The sequence below is a fragment of the Capricornis sumatraensis genome, chromosome 3 (genome assembly GCF_032405125.1).
Source record: "Capricornis sumatraensis isolate serow.1 chromosome 3, serow.2, whole genome shotgun sequence".
Taxonomy (NCBI): Eukaryota; Metazoa; Chordata; class Mammalia; order Artiodactyla; family Bovidae; genus Capricornis; species Capricornis sumatraensis.
Genome location: NC_091071.1, coordinates 14,198,038 through 14,224,721, shown reverse-complemented (window position 1 = coordinate 14,224,721; position 26,684 = coordinate 14,198,038). Strand labels below are relative to the sequence as shown.

Here is a 26,684-nt window from a genome sequence, read left to right as displayed (position 1 = left end):
TTATCCAAGCTGGTGGGGGTTCTTCTGTCCTTATTCTTATTTGTGCCAATGAAAACTGTGAGCAAGGCCAGGTATTTAGCAGATTTTCTGACAGGCTATGAAGGGGATACGTCAAAGCTAAGAGAAACCCCAGTAAGATGGTAGGCACTGAGAGAGGGCATTAGAGGGCGGACAGACAGAAACCACAATCACAGAAAACTAACCAATCTAACTCCATGGACCAAAGCCTTGTCTGACTCAATGAAACTAAGCCATGCTGTGTGGGGCAACCCAAGACGGGTGGGTCATGGTGGAAAGTCCTGACAAAATGCAGTCCACTGGAGAAGGGAATGGCAAACCACTTCAGTATTCTTGCCTTGGGAACCCCATGGACAGTATGAAAAGGCAAAAAAGTAGGACACTGAAAGATGAACTCCCCAGGTCAGTAGGTGCCCAATATGCTACTGGAGATGAGTGGAGAAATAACTCCAGAAAGAATGAAGGGATGGAGCCAAAGCAAACATAACACTGAGTTGTGGATGTGACTGGTAATAGAAGCAGGGTCTGATGCTGTGAAGAGCAATATTGCATAGGAACCTGGAATGTTAGGTCCATGAATCAAGGCAAAGTGGAAGGGGTCAAACAGGAGATGGCAAGAGTGAACATCGACATTTTAGGAATCAGCAAAATAAAATGGACTGGAATGGGTGAATTTAATTCAGATGACCATTATATCTGCTACTGTGGGCAAGAATCCTTTAGAAGAAATGGAGTAGCCATCATAGCCAACAAAGTCTGAAATGCAGTACTTGGATGCAGTCTCAAAAATGACAGAATGATCTCTGTTTGTTTCCAAGGCAAACCATTCAATATCACGGTAATCCAAGTCTATGCCCTGACCAGTAACACTGAAGAAGCTGAACAGTTCAATGAAGACCTACAAGACCTTTTAGAACTAACACCCAAAAAAGATGTCCCTTTCATTATAGGGGACTGGAATGCAAAAGTAGGAAGTCAAGAAACACCTGGAGTAACAGGCAAATTTGGCTTTGGAGTACAGCATGAAGCAGGGCAAAGGCTAATAGAATTTTGCTAAGAGAACACACTGGTCATAGCTAATACCCTCTTCCAACAACACAAGAGAAGAGTCTACATATGGACATCTCCAGATGGCCAACACTGAAATCAGACTGATTATATTCTTTGCAGCCAAAGATGGAGAAGCTCTATATAGTCAGCAAAAACAAGACTGGGAGCTGACTGTGGCTCAGATCATGAACTCCTTATTGCCAAAATCAGACTTCAGTTGAAGAAACTAAGGAAAACCACTAGGCCGTTCAGGTATGACCTAAATCAAATCCCTTACAATTATACAGTGGAAGTGAAAAATAGAAATTAAGGGACTAGATCTAATAGAGTGCCTGATGAACTATGGATGGAGGTTCATGACATTGTACAGGAGACAGAGATCAAGACCAACCTCAAGGAAAAGAAATGCAAAACAGCAAAATGGCCGTCTGAGGAGGCCTTACAAATAGCTGTGAAAAGAAACAAAGCGAAAAGCAAAGGAGGAAAGGAAAGATATACCCATTTGAATGCAGTATTCCAAAGAATAACAAAGAGAGATAAGAAAGCTTCCTCAGTGATCAGTGGAAAGAAATAGAGAAAAACAATAGAATAGGAAAGACTAGAGATCTCTTTAAGAAAATGAGAGATACCAAGGGAACATTTCATGCAAAGATGGGCTCAATAAGGGACAGAAATGATACGGACCTAACAGAAGCAGAAGATATTAAGGTGTCAAGAATACACAGAAGAACTGTACAAAAAAAATCTTCATGACCCAAATCATCATGATAGTGTCATCACTCACCTAGAGCCAGACATCCTGGAGTGTGAAGTCAAGTCGGCCTTAGGAAGCATCACTGTGAACAAAGCTAGTGGAGGTGATGAAATTCCAATTGAGCCATTTCAAATCCTAAAAGATGATGCTGTGAAAGTGCTGCACTCAATATGCCAGCAAATTTGGAAAACTCAGCAGTGGCCACAGGACTGGAAAAGGTCAATTTTCATTCCAGTCCCAAAGAAAGGCAATGACAAAGAATGCTCAAACTACCACACAATTGCACCCATCTCACACGCTAGTAAAGTAATGCTCAAAATTCACCAAGCCAGGCTTCAACAATACATGAACTATGAACTTCCAGATGTTCAAGCTGGATTTAGAAAAGGCAGAGGAACCAGACATCAAATTGCCAACATCTGCTGGATCATTGAAAAAGCAAGAGAGTTCCAGAAAAACATCTATTTTTGCTTTATTGACTATGCCAAAGCCTTTGACTATGTGGATCACAATAAACTATGGAAAATTCTTCAAGAGATTGGAATACCAGACACCTGACCTGCCTCTTGAGAAATCTGTATGCAGATCAGGGAGCAACAGTTAGAACTGGACATGGAACAACAGACTGGTTCCAAATAGGCAAAGGAGTACGTCAAGGCTATATATTGTCACCCTGCTTATTTAACTTACATGCAGAGTACATCATGAGAAACACTGGGTGGGTGAAGCACAAGCTGGAATCAAGATTGCTGAGAGAAATATCATTAACCTCAGATATGCAGATGACACCACCCTTATGGCAGGAAACTAAGAAGAACTAAAGAGCCTCTTGATGAAAGTGAAAGAGAAGAGTGAAAAAGTTGGCTTAAAGCTCAACATTCAGAAAACAAAGATCATGGCATCCGGTCCCATCAGTTTATGGCAAATAGATGGGAAACAGTGGAAACAGGGCCAGACTTTATTTTTTGGGGCTCCAAAATCACTGCAGATGGTGACTGCAGTCATGAAATTGAAAGACGCTTACTCCTTGGAAGGAAAGTTATGACCAAACTCGACAGCATATGAAAAAGCAGAGTCATTACTTTGCCAACAAAGGTCCACCTAGTTTTCCCAGTAGTCATGTATGAATTTGAGATTTGGATATAAAGAAAGCTGAGCATTGAAGAATTGATGCTTTTGAGAGTCCTTGGGACTGCAAGGAGATCCAACCAGTCCATCCTAAAGGAGATCAGTCCTGAGTGTTCATTGGAGGGACTAATGTTGAAGCTGAAACCAATACTTTTGGCCACCTGATGGGAAGAGCTGACTCATTTGAAAAGACCCTGATGCTGGGAAAGATTGAAGGCAAGAGGAGAAGGGGACGACAGAGGATGAGATGGTTGGATCACATCACTGACTCAATGGACATGAGTTTGGATAAACTCCAGGATTTGTTGATGGACAGGGAGGCCTGGAGTGCTTCGGTTCATGGGGTCGCAAAGAGTCAGACATGACTGAGCAACTGAACTGAACTGAATGGAACTTTGTGGTGACGCACCTCACCACTAGGCGGAGGCTTGTTCTATTATTTTCTGTTCTAAACATTAAAAAGTCTTCTGGGTGATGTACTGTCAACAATGGTAAATGTAGGGAGCTCCCTGGTGGTCCAGTTGATAGGACTTGGCACTTTCACTGCCAGGTCTGGGCTTCAGTCTCTGGTCAGGGAACTAAGATCCTGTGTGCAGGTGTACGTGCTAAGTTGTTTCAGTCATATCCAACTCTTTGCAACCCTGTGGACTGTGGGCCACCAGGCTCTTCTATCCATGGATTCTTCAGGCAGGAATACTGGAGTGGGTTTCCATGCCCTACTCCAGGGGATCTTCCTGACCCAGGGATCAAACCCATGTCTTATGTCGCCTGCATTGGCAGGCAGGTTCTTTACCACTAAGAGGCACCTGGGAAGCCCACAGGATCCTGCAAGCTGTGGCAAAAAAAAAAAAAAAGAAAAGAAAAACGGACAGTGTAGTTTTGGGTGTGTTTCCCTGAGCAAGTCATTTCACCTTCCCTCTCATTCAGCTTCAGTTTCCTCATCTATAGCAGAGAACAAATAAGTCCACTTTACAGTCTTCCACAGCAGAAATTCTGCTGGGAGCAGGGGGAGGGGGAGTGAGTGCTGTTACTAATGTCATCAAGCAGTAGGAATCCAGGGAGCACTCTAAAGGTCCCAGATCACCTTTACCCAGGTGATACCCTGTATGCTGTCACTTATGGGGTGAGGTCCATGTCACTGTGGTTATGAAAGGAGGATGGGCTGCCAGACTCACAGTTTGGCTCATGCCAGGCAGCCAGGCCTCCAGGTCAGGGCCCTGACTGCAAATGTGGTTGACAGTGGCTATCCCAGGAGGAAGTTTTGTCCCATCAGGAAACAAAAGAGCTGGCATCTGAGCCAAGCTTAGAAACATGACCCAGAGAACAGAAGAAAGAACTTTGCAGCCTCCGAGAGAAGCCTGGGAAGGTATTTCTGGGGCCCAGGAACAAGAGTACCAGTATAAAAGTTACAGGGAGGAACTGACTACGTGTTAGATCTGTTTCTTTTACTTTAACCTTTGCTTCTCATTGCTTTTGTTCAGTAAAAGGATATTGTCCATACAAAATAGCCTGCCTCAGGGAACCCAGCCCCTCTGCCAGAATGTTAAACCAAAACACCTTTGTTCAGGACCACATCCACCTGTGGATGGCTACAGGAAGGAAGAAATTAACTCATACCCTCACCAAGATTGGCCATTCTAGGAGATAGCTGCAAAATTAATGGCCTTTTTACTTTAATCCTCCCCTCCCCCAAGATTCTATAAAAGAACCTGGCATCCAGACCCTGATAAAGATGGTTATCTTGAGACATTAGTCTGCCATCTTGTCAGTCAGCCAGCTTTCCTGGTAAAGTTGTATTCCTTGCCTTGACACCTCTCTCTGTTAACTGGACTATTGTGTGGTGAGCAGAGAGAGCTTGGACTCGGTAACAGAAGGGTGATGAGGGATGGGGGAGATGCATAGAAAAGTCACTTAGGGCAGACTTACAGTCAAATAGCATCATGACTCCATGCTTTAGACATAAATGAAGATGAATGAAACACATAAAGAGAAAAGACTCAGAAAGATCTAGTCAAGATGAAAATTATTAAGACCTCTTTGTGAAGCAGACACAAGCAGAGGTGGTCAAAGGGGAGAGGCGTGGGCCTGGGCTGGGTCCAGAGAGGGGCTGGTGGCTGGGCAATTTTCTTTAGCTTTCATGTAGTCAGTTCAGTTCAGTTCATTCGCTCAGTTGTGTCTTTTTGCAACCCCATGGACTGCAGCACACCAGGCCTCCCTGTCCATCACCAACTTCCGGAGTTTACTCAAACTCATGTCCATTGAGTCAGTGATGCCATCCAGCCATCTCATCCTCTGTCTTCCCCTTCTCCTCCTGCCTTCAATCCTTCCCAGCATCAGGGTCTTTTCAAATGAGTCAGTTCATGTGGAGTAGCTGGGACTAAAAACACCAGTGTGCACAGCCTCATGGAGAGTGCCTGGGGAAGATGAACAGGGAAACGGACAGGAAAGTCGAAAAGGGAAAGATGATCAGACGCTCCAGTCCCAGCAGCTCCATGTTGAGGAAACACCTGGGGAGAGTATCATGTGTGAGCCAAAGGTCAGTAGGCATGTGAGGAATGTGCTGATGGTAAAGTGAAAGTGGGAAACCACCTAAGTGCTCAAAGGAAAGGGTGGTGTGATTCATACAGTGGGATACTCTCCAGTCATTGAAATGGACAGAGCCCAGCTATACATGTCAGCATGGCTGGATCTGGCCAAAGCATGTGCCCAGCTGTGCCTGGCTTGCTAGGGCTGGAAGCAGGGGATGTCTCTCCTGGGGATGCTGATGGCAGTGCTTTGTTATTCATTGTACCCCAGGCATTCCTGAGAGGAAACAGACAGGGTTGTTCCGGATTGTGAGAAGTGTCAGGGGTAGATCAGGGAGAGGTGAGATGACCTGAAGTTGCTAACTTAAAAAAATTTATTAAATATATCTTTTTATTTACTGCACTGGGTCTTAGTTTTGGCATTCAGGATCTAGTTCTCTGACCAGGGATCGAACGCCCCCACCCCAGCCCCTGGCATTGGGACCATGGGATCCATTGGCCACTGGATCATCAGGAAAGTCCCAAGGGTGCTAACTTCTATCAGGTGCTTCAAGGAAGAAGTTACGTGTCCCTTACTCCTCTGGTTTAGAACTAGCATCTGCCTTTTTCCTTTCCATAGGCTGGGTTTTGAGTTCCCCAGGCCTTCTTTTTCTGTAGGTGCTAATGGAAAGCAGATATTGAGTCTTGAGAATGTTGCAAGAAAAAAAAAAATTTCAGGAATTTCCTCTTTCTATAGCAACAGAGGATAGACACCAGTCCAGGTCATATAAAATTGATTTAAAGGCTCTCATCTGAATAAAGTGTAGAATTGAGACTCCTTATGAAATGTCAGGGCAGTGTGTAATTTCCTCGGTTCTGTCTCGTCACAACAAGAATTGGAAGCAACGGATATTAAAGCCCTTGGACAGACCGTGTTACAGCTCTCAGCTCTCGGACAGATTAGTGTTACAGCTCCGTTTTATTTCGAAAATAAAAGGAAAATACATCCTCGCGGCGTGAGGGCATGCCAACCCAAAAGATGCAAAGAGGAGAGAGAGCTGGCGCGCACGCGAGCAGATGAGAGAGACCCCCGGCGCTTTGTCTCCTCATTTTATGTGTTTTCTCCTCCCCCGGCCTGCCCGGTGTAAATTGGGCCAGCCAGGGGTGCTGTTTGTTCTACCCGAGGTCCTCACTCCAGTCCTCAGTCCTTCCTTTGTTCTACTTTCGTGGGCTTTTCCCTTGTCTTTTAGCCACTGCCCTTCTGGACTCCTTTTTCCTGTTCTAACTACCTAACATTCCCCCCTCAAGAGATGGGAGGCCCATTTCTTTGGGAATAGGGGCGTCGAGGTCTTTCTGGCTACTTCCTGCTGAACTGGTATGGCGAGGGGCATTGGGCCTCCCCCTCTTGCTCGTCTCAGGCCTCAGAGTCCCTATAGCAGTGTCCCTCTAAGAGTGAGCAATATTTTCCATGGTTGGCTGTAACTTTATATGTCCTTGTTGAACTGGCACTGCATGCTGTAGCTTGTTGACCTGGGCAGAGACAAAATGGGTTAGACAATTGCTAATACATGGAGCAGTCATAAGCAGCATCAATATGGCATAACAAGGGCTAGTAGGGGCATTGAAAGTGAAAGTGAAAGTGAAGTCGCTCAGTCGGGTCCGACTCTTTGCAACCCCATGGACTGTAGCCTATCAGGCTCCTCCGTCCATGGGATTTTCCAGGCAAGAGTGCTGGAGTGGATTGCCATTTCCTTCTCCAGGAGATCTTCCCGACCCAGGAATCGAACCCGGGTCTCCCACATTGCAGGCAGACGCTTTACCATCCGAGCCACCAGGAAAGCCCAGCAGGGGCATTAGCCAACTCTAAATTCCCATCGCCAGGATGGCTCAAGTCCCTCCTTGTTCAGGGATCAGAAGATCTATCTCCTGTCTGTTTTGGAGTACAACCCCTGCCAAGCTGTGTTGGTTCTTTAGAGCTGTCCTGAGAAATCTTATCCCCAGAAACTAGATTTTGGGGGTGTTCATTAGAATGGCGCTCATTTGCAGTCCTGAATAGGTATCTGAGATCTCCCAGGGGCTCACAGGTGTATTGAGTGTCCTCTTCTGTTTTTTTTCATGGCTTGACTCATGAGTAGTGAATCCAGGAGTCATGTCCTGGTACCTTGACTGCTATGGGGGTAGAAAGTATTACAGGGTAGGGGCCCTTCCATATGGGCTGGAGTTGAGCCTTTGGGGACCCATCTTTCCAGACTTTAATTAGGACTTGAGTCCCTGGGGCATATACTGGTGACTCCTTAGAATCTTTTGGGTCCTAGTTGACACCCCACAAGCGTATATCCTGTTGGAATTGCCCAGTGGCCATGGTTTAAGACTGGAGGGTCTGAGATTCTGGATCTAGGAAGAGGTCACTGACATAAAGAAAAGGTCCCCCATATAGCATCTCAGAAGGACTAAGACCAACCTGTTCCTTAGGGGCAATTCAGGTGTGGAGAAGAGCTATTGGTAAAGCCTCCTTCCATCCCAGGGAGGTCTCCTGGGTTATCTTTTTTATTGCTGATTTTAAGAATTGGTTGGCTCTTTCTACTTTTCCTGAAGACTGAGGCCTCTAGGCACAATGGAGATAATAAGTAATGCCCAATGCTTTAGAGACCCCTTAGGTGACCTTAGAAGTAAATGATGTCCCATTGTCACTTTGTAATGACCTGGGCAGACCAAATCTTGAAATGATTTCATGGAGCGGTTTTTTCACCACCACCACCAATCAGCCCTCTCAGTCCAGGTGGGAAAGCAGTCAATCCATCTTGTGAATGTATCTATCATGACTAATAGGTATTTATACCCTTGAGAAACTGGCATCTGGGTGAAGTCCATCTTCCAGTCCTCTCCTGGATAGGTCCCACGTCTTTGGACAGGCTGGGCCGGCTGGGGTCTTCGAGCTCCTTCGGGGTTGTTTAATTGGCAAGTGGGGCAAGAGGAGTCCACTTGCCTTACAGTCGTTTGGAGGCCTGTTCCTCTGAAGGACATTTCTAGTAATCTTTGGAGGGCCTTTTCCCCTAAATGAGTGGTGGCATGTAAGGAGTTAACCAACTTCCATTGGAAGTCCTAGGCAGAAAAAAGGAGTCCCTCCTTTTAGAACCACCCAATATGATCTTCTTGAAAGTCCTCACTCTTAGCTTTAAGAGTCTCACCTTCAGTATAGGAAGGAGTTTCTGGCAAATTAGTCTGTGGAACTAAGGTGGCAACCCCTCTTAGGTCATGGTTCTGTAATGCTGCTCTCCTAGCTGCCTGATCAGCTGCTCGGTTCCCTCGTGTCACTGCTGTGCTCCCTTTTTGGTGTCCTTTACAGTGGGAGACTGAAACCTCAGCGGGCAGATGGACCACCTCCAAGTCTCTAAGGATTTGATCACCATATTTGATTGGGGACCCTCGGGTGGTAAAGTGGCAGCCTCTTTCTTTCCAAATAGCAGCCTCTTTCTTTCCAAATAGCAGCATGTGCATGTAGCAACAGAAAGACGTACTTGGAGTCAGTGTAAATAGCTACTCTTTTTCCTTTTCCCAGCTCTAAAGCTCGAGTCAGGGCTATGTGCTCAGCTAATTAGGCTGAGCTGGTGGCAAAGATTTAGCCGCTACTGTGTCAAAATTGGAGACTACTGCATATCCGGTTCTTCTTTTTCCATCCAAGACAAAGCTGCTCCCATCAGTGTACCAGATTTCCTCAGGATTGGTCAGAGGATCTTCCAACAAACCTTCTCGGGGTATTGTCCAGTGAGCCAAGGTTTCTAGGCAAGAGTGAAAGGGGAGAGAGCCCTCAGGGGTAGGCAGGAGGGTGGCTGGATCAAGAACCTCACAAGGGGATATAGTGAGGCCTGGATTTTCCATCAGCACTACTTGATATCTGAGGAGTCTTTGATCAGACATCCATAAATGGCCTCTCCCATTTAGGAGTTGTTTCACTTGGTGGCTGGTAAAAATAGTTTGCCTCAAAAAGAGAGTTTTAAAGCATCTTCTATCAGGACTGCAGTAGCTGCAAGATTTTGAAGGCAAGGAGAAATTTCTTCCCAATAAGGGAGGAGGACAGTCGGGGACCACTAGAAACTGGTGGAAAAATGTTTGTCCATCGCAGCTACAAAGTGCCAGGTGAATCTTTTAGTAGTTGTTTTTCCTGTAGCACCCCACATGGTATGGATTTGGGAGGAGAAGGCTCCGGAGTAGGAGGTCAGGACCGAGTAGGTAGCCCCCATGTCAACCAAGAAATTCTCGGACCTACCCTGCCACATCCAGTTGCACCCTTGGCTAAGCCCCGTGATCGTTATCTGTGACAAGTAGGCTGGCTGGAGCGGGCTGCTTCAGTCCTGTTGAACCCTCGTGAGGGAAGGCTTGGCGCTTGACCTTGAGGCTCTTGCGTCTTGAGAGCAGAGTGCCACCCAATGTCCCAGTTGATGGCATTTACAGCAAGCCATTTTAGGAGACTTGTCACAGTTTGGATACTCTTTGGCCCAATAGCCCACCTATCTATAGATTAGGCATTTGCCTCATGCCTTGTCCTTCAAGGACTCGGGGTTTGCCATAGGGCCTCCCTGGAGGGCAGCCAGCATCTGGGCATACCTTGTCTCTTTCCTTTTCTCCTTCTGGGCCTTGGCTCCTTCTCTTCTCCGTTATAAAAGGTATTGGTGGCTGTCTGGACCATCTCAGCTAAAGAGGCAGCGGGGTCCTGCTGCTGTAGCTGTTGTAACTTTATTCTGATATCTGATATCTGATGCACATTGGGACAGGCATTTGTCCTTTAAAATCACCTGGCCCTCGTTAAGAGTCTAAGTCCACATAGGTAAACTTTTGCAGGGCCTCTTTTAGCCTTTCCAGAAAGGCAGTGGGGTTCTCACTGGGCTCCTGAGTTATTGCTGAGACCCGGGCATAGCTGATTACTTTTTGCTGGGCTGCTTTCAGTCCTGCCTTCACATAGATTAGAAAATGATCCTTTTCACAGATGTGTTCAGGGTGATTATATTTCCAATTAGGATCTGAGGAGGGGACTGCAGTTTCCCCTATTGGGTATTTACCACTTGACATGTGAAGCCCCATTGCATATCTTAGGGCTTCCTTTAAAACCCAAGTATGCTCAGGAGCAAATAAAGTTTGACTAAATATGACCATGATGCCCTTCCACATCAAGTCAAAGGCCAAGATAATGTGTTGGAATGTACCTATATATTTGCCTGGGTCATCTGTATAGCTTCCCAGGTCTTGTTTAATCTGTCTTAGTTCTAAGAGGGAGAAGGGCTTATGGACCCGGGTTGGTCCAAATTCTCCTCCAGTTTCAACTAAGGGACATACTCGAGCTGGCTTTTGTGGAGGGGGTGCTTCCGAATACGGGGACACGTTTGGACACAAGGAAGGAGCACCAGGCAACTCGGGAGCTGTGGGAGGTGAGCCTTCACGAGGGGTGGGGGGGAGGGGTTCCTTCACTTGGTTGTCTGTGCCTCACATCATTTGCCTAGTCGGCTCACTTTTAGGGCATACAACAATCGCATACTTAAGACAGAGCTCCTTCATATCTCTCAGTCGGAAGAAAATTTGGACATAGGGGATCTCTGTCCATTCCCCTTATCTTTCGCATCATAATTCTAGCTGCAGGAGGGTGTTGTAACTTAAACTCCCATCCTCTGGCCAGTGATCCTTGTCCCCCAGAGGGTACTGTGGCCACACAGTGGCACAAAAGAATTTTAAGCGACTTCTCCTTAGAGGATCAGCTCTAACAGCTTCCAGTCATCAAGGATGCATCTCAATGGTGTCTGTTGGGAAGTGGATTGGTTATTTGCAACCTGGAAGACAGTCATTACAGAGAGGAAAAAAAAGAAAAAAAACTAATAGGTCTCCTTCCATTTCCATGGGTGGCCTTCCTTAGGGATGAGTCTTTTTGAGACTTATCTTACCCAGTACTGTTGCAACCTGAGGGCCAGGCAGGGTCAGGGTGCAGATCCCCAGGCAAGCTGAGGCATGACAGCCTCCTGGAGATGCAGGTGGGACTCCCGAGAATTGGGTCCCTGGGCTGGTCAAGGCGTGACGACCTCCTAGGACCTCTGGACTGGTGGATCCGAGAGCAGGTTGCGGCGTGACAGCCTTTCAAGTACCACATCCCTAGGCAGGTCGACCTCCTGAGATTCCCAGACTGGAGTTGGGTGTCCCCAAGGTCTCTAGCATGACCAGTGCTGGGTAGGATTGAGGGGTTGTAATTTTAACTCATTGTCAGTTTGTTCACCGCAGATGGGAATAGATATCATGACGTAAAGCAATCCAAGCCTGATGCCCTGAGACCGGGAACCTAGTGAAACAGTCATAAGCCTTATCCTCTTACTGCTCTAAGGGAATGTAAGTCACTAATTTTCTCCCCTAGTCCTCCATAAGAGCAGGTTAGGGTGTCTCCAGTGGTAAACATTTCATTGTCATAGACCCACTCTAGGTAATAACTAATGACAAAGGAGTGGCCCTGGTAGGGGCATTAAAGTATTTTAATAACAGTCTGGGTGGAGCAATGTTGCCTACAGGGGGCAGGGTCCTGGGTGTAGGAGTTAATAATTGGCTTAAGAACAAGTTGGTAAGAGGCAACAGACCAGGTGTTCTATAAAAGTGGAATGGAGATTTGATCCTGGAGTATGTTTGTAACTTTAGGAGAAGGGTGGTAAGGGTTCGGGCCCAAACAGCCTGCAGGGCTTAACTCCCAAAGTGGCAAACATTATCCCTGGAAGCCCAGTTGCCTTTGAAAGGATGCCAACAGATGGACTTCTAGCAGGCACTGTGTGCCTTTCACCTGCCCTAGCAGGTTCACTGAGAGATGCCGGTGTTGCACATGTTGTAGGAAACGCTCTTTGGTCCAATAGCCACCTATTGGAAGATGAAGGTCTGAATATCTACAGGGACTGGATATTATACAGTATTTCCCTCCCAAGGGCCAGCTATTTTCTGGTTGTCCCTCCAGAAGATTGTAAAGGCAACAGTGTGGGCCCGGATGGGGATCAGGAAAAGAGCTTGAAACAGGAGGGAAGAGGCCAGGACAGAACTTTTGAAAGAATGACATAGTGCAAGGGCATAACATAAACTGATTAAAATCAGTTGGGTCCAAGATGATAAGTCAAATTGAACTAAACCTTAATCCCCAATCTGTAAACTAAATGACACACCCAGAGGTGGCAGGAGGGCTCCCAGACACCCTCAAAAAAAGAGTGGGTGGTTCCCCAGTGGTTGGGATGACCCTCCCACTCATTAGCATATGAATTCACCCAGCTCACAAAACCTAGCCCAACCACATTCCATGGCCTAAGCCCTTGCACTCTGCAATGGCCCACACCCTGCACGGTGTACTTGTCTCTGAATCATAACAAATCCACCTCTTACCTATTGCTGTGTCTCTAACTGAATTTTTGCAATCAGTGATCAGAGCCTGAGCTTCATTAGGTCCTGAAGCCAGGCATCATGGGTTTTGGCTGGGCTCAAGTCCTGGGAGAGAGGAGCTGAAGAACAGGAGGAAAAAGCAGTGGGAAAAATGTCCCAAGGAATCCCCTTTATGAGTTCAGTTCAGTCACTCAGTTATGTCCGACTCTTTGCGACCCCATGGACTGCAGTATACCAGGCCTCCCTGTCAATCACCAACTCCCAGAGTCCACCCAGACTCATGTCCATTGAGTCGGAGATGCCATCCAGCCATCTTGTCCTCTCTCGTCCTCTTCTCCTCTTGCCTTCAATCTTCCCCAGCATCAGGGCCTTTTAAAATGAGTCAGCTCTTCCCATCAGGTGGCCAAAGTACTGGAGTCTCAGCTTCAACATCAGTCCTTCCGATGAACACTCAGGACTGATCTCCTTTAGGATGGATTGGTTTTATCTCCTTGCAGTCCAAGGGACTCTAAAGAGTCTTCTCCAACACCACAGTTCAAAAGCATCAATTCTTTGGTGCTCAGCTTTCTTTATAGTCCAACTCTCACATCCATACAAGACTACTGGAAAACCATAGCCTTGACCAGACAGACGTTTGTTGGCAAAGTAATGTTTCTGCTTTTTAATATGCTGTCTAGGTTGGTCATAACTTTCCTTCCAAGGAGTAAGCGTCTTTTAATTTCATGGCTGCAGTCAACATCTGCAGTGATATTGGAGCCAAAAAAAAATAGTCAGCCACTGTTTCCACTGTTTCCCCATATATATGCCATGAAGTGATGGGACCGGATGCCATGATCTTAGTTTTCTGAATGTTGAGCTTTAAGCCAACTTTTTTACTCTCCTCTCCCTTTCACTTTCATCAAGAAGTTCTTTACTTCTTCACTTCCTGCCATAAGGGTGGTGTCATCTGCATACCTGAGATTATTGTTATTTCTGCTTGCAATCTTGATTCTAGCTTGTATCCACATATATCTTATGAAAAAAAAAAACAGGGTGTGTGTGTGTATACATACATATGTATAATGATAAAGTGAAAGTCACTCAGTCATGTCCAGCTCTTTGTGACCCCATGGACTCTACTGTCCATGAAATTCTCCAGGCCAGAATACAGGAGGGGGTAGCCTTTCCCTTCGCCAGGGGATCTTCCCAACACAGGAATTGAGCCCATGTCTCCTGCATTGCAGATTCTTTACCAGCTAAGCCACTGTTGTAGCCATGCGTTCCAGGAAACAAACTCACTCAGAAGAACAGTGCAGATAGTGGAGTGCAGTTTATTACACCGGCGGGCCCAAGGCAGAGTCTGCTCTTAGCCAAGGACCCCGACCAGCATTTGTGAAAATCTTTTATACCCCATGTGTACGTGTCTGAACCCACCACCCCAAATTCCTTGAGACTTACATAAACCAAGGAAAATACAATCCCAATAACCCCATCATTCACGTGCTATGTGCTCATGTGCTCAAACAGTCAAACAATTAGCCAATAATCAATAAACCCGAGGTTACACTCCGATAGATACAGAAAAATTTATGGCCTGTCTGGAGGAAGGGGTGATAGTGTATGTTTTCTCTTAGGCGATGAGTAACCTAGATACGATCTTCAAGGTTCCCCTGTCTGGAGGGGGCCTTATCCTTCTGTTGTTGTTTTCATAGGCACTAAACAGAGAGCTCAGAGTCCATTGGAAAGGTGGCTGAGCATGATCAGCATGAACAGGCCTAAGGTGGAGTCCAGGCCCTATGAATTCCTTCTTCACTCTGACAGATCTTTAAAGGAAAGGTTTCGGGACTTCCTTGGTGGTCCGGTGGCTAAGACTTCATGCTACCAGTGCAGGGGGTGTGGGTTTGATCCCTACTCGAGGAAGATCCCACATGCCACAAGTAAGACCTGGCACTAAGAAACAAATAAATATTATAAAATAAGTCACTAGAGGAAAGTTTCAAAAGAAAAGCAGCAACTACAGACCAGTGCCCGTGAGAGATGGAACTCAGTAACTTCCCTGAGTTTGATAGCTTGGTCTCCCCTTTCTCCCTGTGTACACAAGTCCTTAGGATAGAAAGAGTCTGTGTGCCCACCTTCGCAAGCAGCAAAGAGGAAGTTGATTTGATGTCCATCAGGGTTGGGGGCTTGTGAGGAGAATATTCTCCCAAGGGTGAAGTGGGTGGTGGCAGCAACCGAGGAAGAGTAAAGAGGCGGCAGGAGTGGAGAGGTTCCAGAGGAAAAGCTACAGAATGCTGCAGGACCCCTAGCAGAGCCAGGCTGTGGTTTTAGAATGGCTTTCAGGCTGAAAAACTGGGGGAGGAGAGCTCAATTCAGAAAAATGGCGAGGACATGATTTCCCTGGTGGTTCAGTGCTTAAGACTCTGCCTTCCAATGCAGGGGGCACAGGTTCGATCCCAGGTTGGGGAACTAACATACCACATGCCGTGAGGTGAGACCTAAGATTTAAAAAAAAAAAAAAAGGGGGGGGGAGGATGGAGAAAAACAGAGCTTGGATCTGGTAAAAGAGCAAATTTGGAGTAAATGGGGATGATGAAAATTAGAGGAGATGGTAGGCTGGGAGGAATCTCAGAAGTCTTGGGTAAGAGAAAATGAAAAGAACCTAGACCATGATCCAGTAAGTGAGTCACCACGGGTCATGGAAAGGTAGATAAAGTCAAGGTGGTCACGAACAAAGGCCCAGGATCGGAAGGCCACTGGTCGGGACAGGAGGTTCGATGGAGAGGGGACCCGAGCCAAGGACCAAATTGCTCAGTGAATTTGGGGCCTGTGTGTATGTGGAGGAAGGAACCAGAGGCCAAGAGATGTGAAGATAAAGGTATTGGGAGAAAGAGAATTCCTTCATGATCTCGTGGTTGAGACTCTGCCCTTTCACTGTTGAGGGCCTCGGTTCCATCCCTAGTTGGGGAGTTAAGATTCTAGAAGCCATGTGGTGTGGCTAAGAAACACACAAACAAAACTCTGAAATGATCACTAAGAATGAGAATGATGGGGAAGTGGGAAGAGTTAACTAGTCAGGGTGGAAGGGCTTCCAGACAGAGGGAGGGTCCTAAGCCAGGGCCCAGAAGCCAGCAGGAGCATGGTGAGTTCTGGGACTCAGAGCCAGGGATCAGGGGGACCAGTCAGACCACAACAGACTATACTATGGGGTCTGTACTTATCCTCAAGGAGATGGTGACCTGCTCATTCATCCTCTTTGTCCCCTCTACTCATAACACAGGGTGTCTTAGGGCTAATCTTGAGATCTATTATCCACCTGCCCTCCTTTCTTTGGTGACCTCATCCATTCTCATTGCTGGCAACTCCCAAAATTTCATCTCCAGATTCAGTTTATACATGGCTGCAGAATGAAGGGGGAAGGGAACTGGCCAATGGACTTCACCGTTCAGGGTTTGGTTGTCAGGGTCACGCATTGGGAAACCAAGTTTTCTCTGATCTCTATCAAACAGTAGAAAGTCAACTTTCAACTAATTAAGTATGTACAGGTTGACTCTCAAATGGAAAATCAATTTATTAATTTATAGAAGCAGATCTACTTTATTTGTGCCCGTTTGCGAACTTTAAAATGGTTATTGGTTTCTTTCTTGGTGGTGCTAACAGGAAAGAATCTGCCTGCCAAAGCAGGAGGTGCAAGAGAGCACGGTGTGACTCCTGGGTCAGGGAGGTGGCCTTGGATAAAAATGGCAACCCACTCCAGTATTACTGCCTGGAAGATCCCATGGAGAGAGGAGACTGGTGGGCTATAGCATGTGGGGTTGCAAAGAGTTGGACACGGCTGAGTGACTGAGTGGGTGCTTGTGCGTGCACGTTCACACATGTAGACACACACACAGAAGCAGATCAACTTTAGTTATTTGTGCCCATTTGCTAGTTTTAAAAAGATCGTAGTTTTTTCATGTGGACCATTTTTCATTGTGAAGGCTTTATTGAATCTGTTACATTATTGCTTCTGTTTTATGTTTTGGTTTTTTGCCCTAGAGGCAGGTGGGTTACTAACTCCTGGACCAGGGATCAAACACACACACCCTGCATTGCAGGGGAAGTCTTAACCACCGGAACTTCAGGCAAGTCCCCACTGTTTTGATTCTGATTATAAAATTAATGCATGTTCATATTGGAAATTTTCAAAAACTCAGAACATATGAAGAAAATGGAAATCACCTGTAACACTGATAATAACACTTCACATCTATCTACAGCTGTGTGGATTTAATTTTAGCACTACTAGGATCATACAGTCAGAGAAGGCAGTGGCAACCCACTCCAGTACTCTTGCCTGGAAAACCCCATGGATGGAGGAGCCTGGTAGGCTGCAGTCCATGGGGTCGCTAACTGTCAGACACAACTGAGCGACTTCACTTTCACTTTTCACTTTCATGCATTGGAGAAGGAAATGGCAACCCACTCCAGTGTTCCTGCCTGGAGAATCCCAGGGACGGCAGAGCCTGGTGGGCTACCGTCTATGGGATCGCACAGAGTTGGACACGACTGAGGCAACTTAACAGCAGCAGCAGCACGATCATACAGTATAAACTTTTGCATCTTACTTTTTCTTATTTTTATATTGTAAGCATTTGGGGGAAAAAAATCTTTCAGTTCAGTTCAGTTCAGTCGCTCAGTCATGTCCGACTCTTTGCAACCCCATGAATCGCAGCACACCAGGCCTCCCTGTCCATCACCAACTCCCGGAGTTCACTCAGACTCACATCCATCAAGTCAGTGATGCCATCCAGCCATCTCATCCTCTGTCGTCCCCTCCTTCTCCTGCCCCCAAACCCTCCCAGCATCAGAGTCTTTTCCAATGAGTCAACTCATCGCATGAGGTGGCCAAAGTACTGGAGTTTCAGCTTTAGCATCATTCCTTCAAAAGAACACCCAGGACTGATCTCCTTGCACTCCAAGGGACTCTCAAGAGTCATCTCCAACACCACAGTTCAAAAGCATCAATTCTTTGGCGCACAGCCTTCTTCACAGTCCAACTCTCACATCCATACATGACCACTGGAAAAACCATAGCCTTGACTAGATGGACCTTAGTCGCAAAGTAATGTCTCTGCTTTTGAATATGCTATCTAGGTTGGTCATAACTTTTCTTCCTGGGAGTAAGCGTCTTTTAATTTCATGGCTGCAGTCACCATCTGCAGTGATTTTGAAGCCCAAAAAAATAAAGTCTGCCACTGTTTCCACTGTTTCCCCGTCTATTTCCCATGAAGTGATGGGACCAGATGCCATGATCTTCGTTTTCTGAATGTTGAGCTTTAAGCCAACTTTTTCGCTCTCCTCTTTCACTTTCATCAAGAGGCTTTTTAGCTCCTCTTCACTTTCTGAGGTTATTGATATTTCTCCCGGCAATCTTGATTCCAGCTTATGCTTCTTCCAGCCCAGCGTTTCTCATGAGGTACTCTGCATATAAGTAAAATAAGCAGGGTGATAATATACAGCCTTGATGTACTCCTTTTCCTATTTGGAACCAGTCTGTTGTTCCATGTCCACTTCTAACTGTTGCTTCCTGACCTGCATACAGGTTTCTCAAGAGGCAGGTCAGGTGGTCTGGTATTCCCATCTCTTTCAGAATTTTCCGCAGTTTATTGTGTTCCACACAGTCAAAGGCTTTGGCATAGTCAATAAAGCAGAAATAGATGTTTTCTTGCTTTTTCGATGATCCAATGGATGTTGGCAATTTGATCTCTGGTTCCTCTGCCTTTTCTAAACCCAGCTTGAACATCAGGGAGTTCACCGTTCACATATTGCTGAAGCCTGGCTTGGAGAATTTTGAGCATTACTTTACTAGTGTGTGAGATGAGTGCAATTGTGCGGTAGTTTGAGCATTCTTTGGCATTGCCTTTCTTTGGGATTGGAATGAAAACTGACCTTTTCCTCTTTTTTCAGTCTTTGCCGCTCAGCCCTCATCAGAGGAAGAAAGGGGCAGGGGGGCGGGGGAGCCGGGCACGTGCCCCACTCACAGTTTCCTCTGAAAGCAGCCCCGGCTCCCCGGCCAGCCTTCCTCCCGGTGGCAGTCAGTTGATCATCTTCCTCTTAGTTAGGGTCTCATTTCTGGACATCCTTCTTGCCCCAGGCTGGCTGTGGCCCTGGGCTCACCACTTTCCATGGAGCCCCGAGTGCCCGCTGCCCTGAGAAAGAACTTCTGCTCCCACCAGACCTCGGACACAAAGCCTCCTAGCTGTTGGTGTCTTCAGAAAGTTATCCATTCGTTCAGTCAGTATTTACTGGGTCCTCACTGTGTGGCAGGGCATGGGCCAGCCACTGGGCATACAGCTGTGAGGGGCAGGGAATCCCGCTTCCTCCAAGCTCCCCTGTCCCTTCTGTGTCTTCAGGAAGCTCTTCCCCAAGCTGCTTCCAGATTCACTGAGCTGTCTGTCCACTCCTGCCTTGCCTTCTTCCTCAGGTGTTAAGGGTCAAGAGGTTCAAAGGGTTCCCTGTGGGACTCAAGTTCTGCCAGGATGTCCAGAGGTTGTATCTCATGGGTCCTGTCCCCCAAAGGCCTTCCCTGACCCCAAGATAGCTCCCTGCCCCTCTCTACACTCTCTACATAGAACTGCTCACTGACAGCGGAGGCCTTGTTCAGTGTCCTATTCCCAGCTCCTAGAACACCATGTGGGTGTTCCCTGTGCACCCCTGAGAGAGTGAGTGAGTGAGTGAGTAACTGGGTCTGCTTCATGGAATTGTAAAAATTAAATGAGTCCATAAAAGACATTGGTGAGTTGCTGGTAGGGTGGGCTGGAATCTGGGAGGGTCTGGGAGACGTCTTTTTTTTTTTAAATATTTTAACATGCAGCCATATAAATATTTGGCTGCATCCAGTCTTGTGCTGCTTGGGCTTAATTGCCCTGCAGCATGTGGAATCTTCCCAGACCAGGGATCGAACCTGTGTCCATGCATTGCAAAGCAGATTCCCACCACCGGGCCACCAGGAAAGGCCCTGGGGAGAAGTCATTTTGTCCAGCTTTGTCCTGCAGGCAGAATTGCTGGGGGACCTGGCCCCTTAGTTTCCTGGGTGGTCTGGACCTGATTCCCACCCTTGTCTCCTCAGTCGGGCCCTACCCTGGACATGCCGGTGCCGTCCAGCTTCAACGACGTGGGCCAGGATGAGCAGCTGCGGAGTTTTGTCGGCTGGGTGTGGTATGAACGGGAGATCACCCTGCCCCAGCGGTGGACGGAAGACCTGGGCACGAGAGTGGTTCTGAGGATCGGCAGCGCCCACTACTATGCCATCGTGGTCAGTGCAGCGGGTGGCAGGCAGAGAGGGTGTCCAGGCGCGGGGCGGGGCGGGGGATGGGCTGTCCTGGGGAGCCTGCTCCCAGCCACCACCTGACAGCCTGCCTCTGGGGCACATGTGGGGGCAGGGCACATTTAAGGCCCCAAGCTAGGGTTTGTGCCCTGGATGGCGGACAGTGGTCTCGTCTATTTCCCTGGAGCCCCATTCTTCCACTCATGAGGTCGGTGGCAGCTGGCAGAACCCTCAACCCGCCCCACTCTGCCCGCTTCCCTCATCCTGCACTTGTGTGTGAGGGTGTGCTGGAAACGGCCGGGCCCCACCCCCATTGTCTCTCTGTATCTGCAGTGGGTGAATGGGGTCCACGTGGTCGAGCACGAGGGGGGCCATCTCCCCTTCGAGGCTGACATCAGCAAGCTGGTCCAGAGCGGGCCCCTGTCCTCCTGCCGCATCACCATCGCCATCAACAACACGCTGTCCCCCCACACCCTGCCGCCTGGGACCATCCTCTACAAGACGGACCCCTCCATGTGAGCAGCACCTTGCCCAGCCCCTGCCCCCGCCCCCACTCCCCACCCTGCCCAGACGTCTTCCCACCAGAGGACAGGGTGGCTTCAGCAGAGGTGAGGCCCTGGCTCCGGGAGGCCAGGGAGAGATGTGAGTTGAGATCAAAGGATTTGGGACAAGGCCACTGTCTCCTTGCTCCGTCCTAGGTACCCCAAGGGTTACTTTGTCCAGAACACAAAGTTTGACTTCTTCAACTACGCGGGACTGCATCGGTCTGTGGTCCTCTACACCACACCTACCACCTACATCGATGACATTGCCGTCACCACTGACGTGGACCCAGACATTGGTGAGGCTCCTGCCAGGATCTGCCCTCAGCCAGGCCCAGAGTGGCTTGGTTCCCTGTTTGGAAAGATCCCCTTGGAGACAGGCTCTCCCATCCCTCCTCAAGGTGCTCTCACCTGTAGGACCCCAGGTCACGTCCCCCCACCTTCTCTCTCATCTGATCTCTCCTGTAGGGCGGGTGAATTAAAGGATTGTTGTCCAGGGCAGTGACCACTTCCAACTGGATGTTTGTCTTCTGGATGAGGAAGGCAAAGTCCTGGCCAAGGGGGCAGGGGTCCAGGGCCAGCTGCAGCTGCCCAGTGCCCACCTCTGGTGGACATACCTGATGCATGAGCACTCTGTCTACCTGTACTCGTTGGAGGTAATGGTGGTGAGGATTGGGCTGGGGGAGGCTGTTTGTCCCCATCCAGCACCCCTAGCTTCAGCAGGCCTGGTCAGGTCAGCTTCCTGGTCCATTGGACTGAAGAGTCCCCACCCTGATTTTTTCAGTCATTGGTGGGGTGGCTGAGTTGGAAGAGGAGGCCCCGGGGCAGTGTGGGCAAAAGTTTCTTCTTTCTCACAGCAGATGTAATTTCTGCCTCTCTCCACTTGCAGACCCAGAGGTGGGCCGCAGTGATTAGCCAGGGGCTGTCCTGGGAAGCTCAGGCTGCGTGGGGCTCAGGCCGGTCAGGCTGCGTCACGCTCAGTGCTCGGCTTTCGCAGGTGAAGGTGATGGCGCAGACGGCCATGGGGCCCGTGTCTGACATCTACACCCTCCCGGTGGGGATCCGCACCGTGGTCACCACCGAAAGCCAATTCCTCATCAATGGGAAGCCGTTCTATTTCCGAGGGGTCAACAAGCATGAGGATGCAGACGTGAGTAGGGGCTCCTGGGTCCCTGTTTCTAGCCATCCGCTTCCCGGCGGCCCCTGGAGTGGCTGAGGGCAGCTCAGAGCAAACCGCCCCAAACCTTGGCCTGGATAGCGGGCTGATGGGGTGACTCCGGCGGGCCCAGCTCTTGGAGGAAACGTGTCTGGGATGGGGTCGAGGGCAGGGGCTCACCCATCTCTGCTGTCCCCCAGATCCGAGGGAAGGGCTTTGACTGGCCGCTGCTGGTGAAGGACTTCAACCTGCTTCGCTGGCTGGGTGCCAACGCCTTCCGCACCAGCCACTACCCCTACGCGGAGGAGGTGCTGCAGCTCTGTGACCGCTACGGGATCGTGGTCATCGACGAGAGCCCCGGCGTGGGCATCGCGCTGGTGTGAGTGCCCGCTGCCTGCACTGCGCGGCCCCCCCAGCTCGGCAGCCTGTGCATGCATGCTGTCGCTCAGTCATGTCTGACTCTGGGACTCCATGGACTGTAGCCCAGCAGGCTCCTCTGTCTATGGGATTCTCCAGGCCAGAATACGAGAGTGGGTTGCCATTTCCTTCTTCAGAGGATCTTCCCGACCCAAGGATCGAACTTGCGTTTCCTACGTTGGGAGGCGGGTTCTTTACCACTGAGTCATCAGGGAAGCCCAGAGTTTCTACAAGAGGGCGAGAAAATCAGACTGACCTGCTCCCTCTCCTCCCTTGGCCCCCAGGGAGAGCTTCAGCAACGTGTCTCTGCAGCACCACCTGGCGGTGGTGGAGGAAATGATCCGCAGGGACAAGAATCACCCGGCCGTTGTAATGTGGTCCGTGGCCAATGAGCCTGCTTCCTTCCTGAAACCTGCTGGTTACTACTTCAAGTGAGTGCTCCTGCCTTGCCTGAGCCGGTCCCGGGTGAGACCGCAGCCTGCGGGGCCAGCTCAGCCTTGCCTGGGAGCCACGGGAGAGAGGCCGTGGGCCCTGCGGTGGGTGTGGGCAGCTCCCAGCCCAGATGCATCCATCCTTGGTCAATTCAGGGGACAAGGTACCCACCCACCCAGATCATGATTTCAGCCAAGTGTCTCCTTGACTCCCCTGAAATGAAATGCAGAGTTAACCTACCTACTTATACATGCAACTTCAAATTAAAGAAAAAAGATAGTGACGTGGCCTGACTGACATTTGTCAAAGAATACATAAATGTGTGAGCCTGACTCTCCAGAAGGGCCACTGAAGGAGTCAGGCGCTTGTACCTTCTGCGAAACTCCCTGAAAACACAGCTGCAGAAGCTGATGACAGGGCTGGAAAGCGTAGCCGGCGACTCTGGTGCCACGAGCAGCTTTTCCTTCTGTTCTGCTCTTTTCTGAGGCTCTGAGCCATGGCCAATAGAGTTCCAGTCAAATCCAAGCCCTGCTCTTATTTAGTCGCTAAGCCGTGTCTGACTCTCTGCGACCTCATAGCCCACCAGGCTCCTCTGTCCTTGGGATTTCCCAGGCAAGAATACTGGAGTGGGTTGCCATTTCCTTCTCCAGGGGATCTTCCTGACCCAGGGATCAAGCCCGCATCTTCCGCTTGGGAGGCGGGTCTTCACCACCAAGCCACCTGGGTCTTCCTTTGATTTTTATGGTGTCTCCATTCCTGGGAAATTTAGTACATGTTAGAACTGCACAAAACCACTTTGCAATGGTTTTGAGTTCACCTGTAAAGGGGCTTTAAGTTTTATAAAGCTGACTTACCTAGGCATATAATTATAAACAGATTTTCAAAGACGTGCATATTCTGACTATCCTAAAGTTACGTTGTTAGACAGGACCAGGTCACCTGAACTTCATTGTCCGTTCACTGCATACCCACCCCCCAGGCATTGTCCTGGGCAGACACCTCACACAGGGTCCATCTCCCCACAGTGGGCCAGCCTCCTGGCGTGTTCCTTGGTTCCTTCTCTTTCTTCCCATCCTGAAGTTGTAGCGTAGCCGGGCGTGGAGAATTATTTCACTTACTGCGGAGGCAGCAGAGGCCATGGAAATACTCCCTAGGAGACACTGCCTGCGTCCCCGTGTCCTGGATGGAGGCTCTGTGTAGTGGACCTTTCTGGGCAAAGACGAGCTCTGGACACACAGCTGGAGGTCGGGTTGGGCAAAAAGTTCGTTTGTGTTTTTTCATAACCTTGTTCAAAAGCTCAAATGAACTTTCTGGCCAAGCCAATACTTGCCTATTTAAGTCTCTAGTGAGTGCCCAGTGCACAGCTTGCCTCCCAGGACACGCTCCCTAGTGATGTGTTGTATTAATACTCATCCTAACCTGCACAACATCCTAGTTTCGTCAGAGATGAGGAAACTTGCTTTTGGCAGCGCCCAGCTCAAAGATCTCAGCTGTGACTCTCATCACTTGAGGATGGCCCCTTTGGGGGATGGGTGGGGGGCTAAGATCTGGGAAGGGAGGAAGAGAGAATGATGTCAGGAAACATGATGTCTTGAGGAACACATTTACTTACCTGAAATGCCCTAGAAGGCAGGGAAGAGAGCCGTGTCGTGGGGGTGTTTAGTCTGGGAAGATGGGAAGGAGGGGATTCAGGAGGGGTGCCTGAGGCCCTCCTCAGACTGACGGCACCGTGTCTTCTGCCCTCCGTGGACAGGACGCTGATTGCCCACACTAAAGCCTTGGACCCCTCCCGGCCCGTGACCTTTGTGACCAACACCAACTATGAAGCAGACCTGGGGGTGAGCCTGGGGGTCTCTGCACGTCTTCCTTCCGCCTGTCCTCTTGTCCTGTCCTGATGCTTGCTGAGATGAGCTGCTGGGAGGGACCACGAGCAGCCAGTCTGACCATTTCCATAGATGGTCTTTGGGTTAAAGAGAACTGCCAGGGAGTGATTTGCCAGGCAGTGTAGTTTCTTGACACTAAGGAGGTCAGGTATAGGGAGGTCGAATTCCTTCTCAGTTCATTTGCAATTCATCGATTTCTCTACACTTTGATTTAATTTTATGCCCCCAAGTTTAATATGCTCAGAAAAGGGCAGAGGTTTAAGGGAGCTTAAAGTCATCATTGACTTGTGTTGGAGCCACAAATGGAAGCTTTTTGAAAGTACAGAGGTCCAGATTTTGTGATTCTGATTTATAATGTCCAGGGTAGGAATCTGTGTTTTTAAAAAACTCCTCAGTGATTCCAGGCATCAGTCAGCTTTGGGAACCACGGCTGAGATCCAGGGTCGGGGGGACTGAAAATTGAAGGGAGAGGCTCACCCAGCCGGTTGGACCCCATGGCTCCTCTCACGGTCCCTGGGCACAGCAGCCCCTCAGAAACTGTGTTGAGTTGTTGCACAAAAGCTGTAAAACAGGAGCAAGAAGATGCTTCACTGGGGCACTGAGGCCAGTACTAAGAAGTGCTCCGGAAAGGGAAATCCTCTCGAGAAAGGGAGGATAAGAAAACCCTGTTCAAGTGTAGGTGTGAGCACTGTCATTTGTCACATGGACCCGATGGTTTGCAGCCCCAGTGATCCGGTGCCATCCCTTCAAAGGAACACGACTGTGGTGGAACACCAGCGGGGCACAGGCAGACCTGGGTGTCTCAAAGTCTCAGTGGCATCCCTTTCTGCTCTGGTGGGCAAGGGAGCCTGTGCTGGTGCCCCCAGAAGGTTGCCAGGCTCACCCGCTGGGATGTGTGAGCTGTGGTCACGTGCCCACCCAGAGGTGCCGCTTCCCAGCGGCATCTTTCTGCCCCAAGCTCAGAAGGGTGCTGCAGTCCCTTGGGAGAGATGGACTGCATGGGTCCCAGTGCAGACTCTGCGGGCGAGCGTGGGTTCAGGTGAGCTTTGCGGTCCACCGAGCAGCGCGTTGCTCAGATTCACGGCGGTGCTGCCCCCAACCCGGGCTGCCCTCCTAGGAGGGAACTGTCCAGTCTCTTTAGGGCCCATGACAGTAGCTCAGAAAGGGGACTCGGGAGGCTCTGTGAGGAGAAAAACTGCCTTCGGCCCTCAGTTGGGCCAAGGGGATGACTGATGACAGGAGCGCAACCTAGAGATGAAGGAAGTCCAGCCTGGATGGGCTCCCCTGGGCCGGCGTGCCTGCGGCCAGCTCTGCCTCTCATCGCCCTCCCGGAGCCCAGCTGCAGCCAGGTCAGGGGTGCCGGCCCAGAACGAGAGGCTGGCTCCCTTCACTCATGATCTGTGTGAACAGTTACTACTCCTGGTACCACGACTATGGGCACATGGAGGTGATTCAGAAGCAGTTGGGAACCCAATTCGAGAACTGGTATAAGGCCTACCAGAAGCCGATGATTCAGAGCGAGTACAGAGCAGATGCCATTGAAGGGTTTCACGAGGTAAATGCATCAAAGATGGGGGTTATTTTTTCCTTTTCTCGGACAGTGATGTCAGTCATCACTGCCCCAGGCTAGAGATCTGCCTCCTTCCCCGTCCCTCCCTTGTCCTGGCCACCTCCCACAGCTTACCAGGCTGGCCCTAAGCTGCCTCTCCACACGGCCGGCCCGGACTCAGCCTTTGTTTCATGTGCGTGGTCCTCAGGTAGCCTCCCACAGGCTGCCCAAGTGGTCCCTGGAACAAATCCAAGCCTTTTCCTGTCCCTGGCTTCCCCTGACCCCATCGGACGAAGCTCTAATCTGTGCTCGGGGCTGTCCATGCCCTCTGCCCTCTCCCAAGCCTTCAGTCCCGGATCCTGGTCTGTTCTGTTTGTTCAGCAAGCCCTTCTTAGCTCCACCATCGCCAGCTAATGGAACTCAACTCCGCGCTCATGCTTCAGCTCAGGTGTCCACTCTTTGGGCAGGAGGACGCCACCTCGCTGGGCAGAGGAACACCGTGAGCTCTCACGGTCCCTGGTTCTCTCCGTGACCAGACCAGGGGCTCCAGGAGGGAGATTAAACTGTTTCCCTTGGCTTC

At 49.3% G+C, this 26,684-nt stretch overlaps 1 protein-coding gene across 1 annotated transcript in view; it reads left to right on the top strand.

Moving 5' to 3' along the window:
* LOC138075865 (beta-glucuronidase-like) overlaps positions 1–26,242 on the top strand; it is a 44,167-nt gene extending 17,925 nt beyond the window's left edge. Inside the window, 9 exon segments of the mRNA XM_068967928.1 lie at positions 19,928–20,113; positions 20,459–20,640; positions 20,824–20,966; positions 21,136–21,323; positions 21,665–21,817; positions 22,024–22,202; positions 22,525–22,671; positions 24,426–24,514; positions 25,932–26,242. Of these exon segments, the coding sequence (XP_068824029.1) occupies positions 19,928–20,113; positions 20,459–20,640; positions 20,824–20,966; positions 21,136–21,323; positions 21,665–21,817; positions 22,024–22,202; positions 22,525–22,671; positions 24,426–24,514; positions 25,932–26,185 (1,521 nt within the window). The 3' untranslated portion in view covers positions 26,186–26,242.
* Positions 26,243–26,684: the final 442 nt, after the last annotated feature.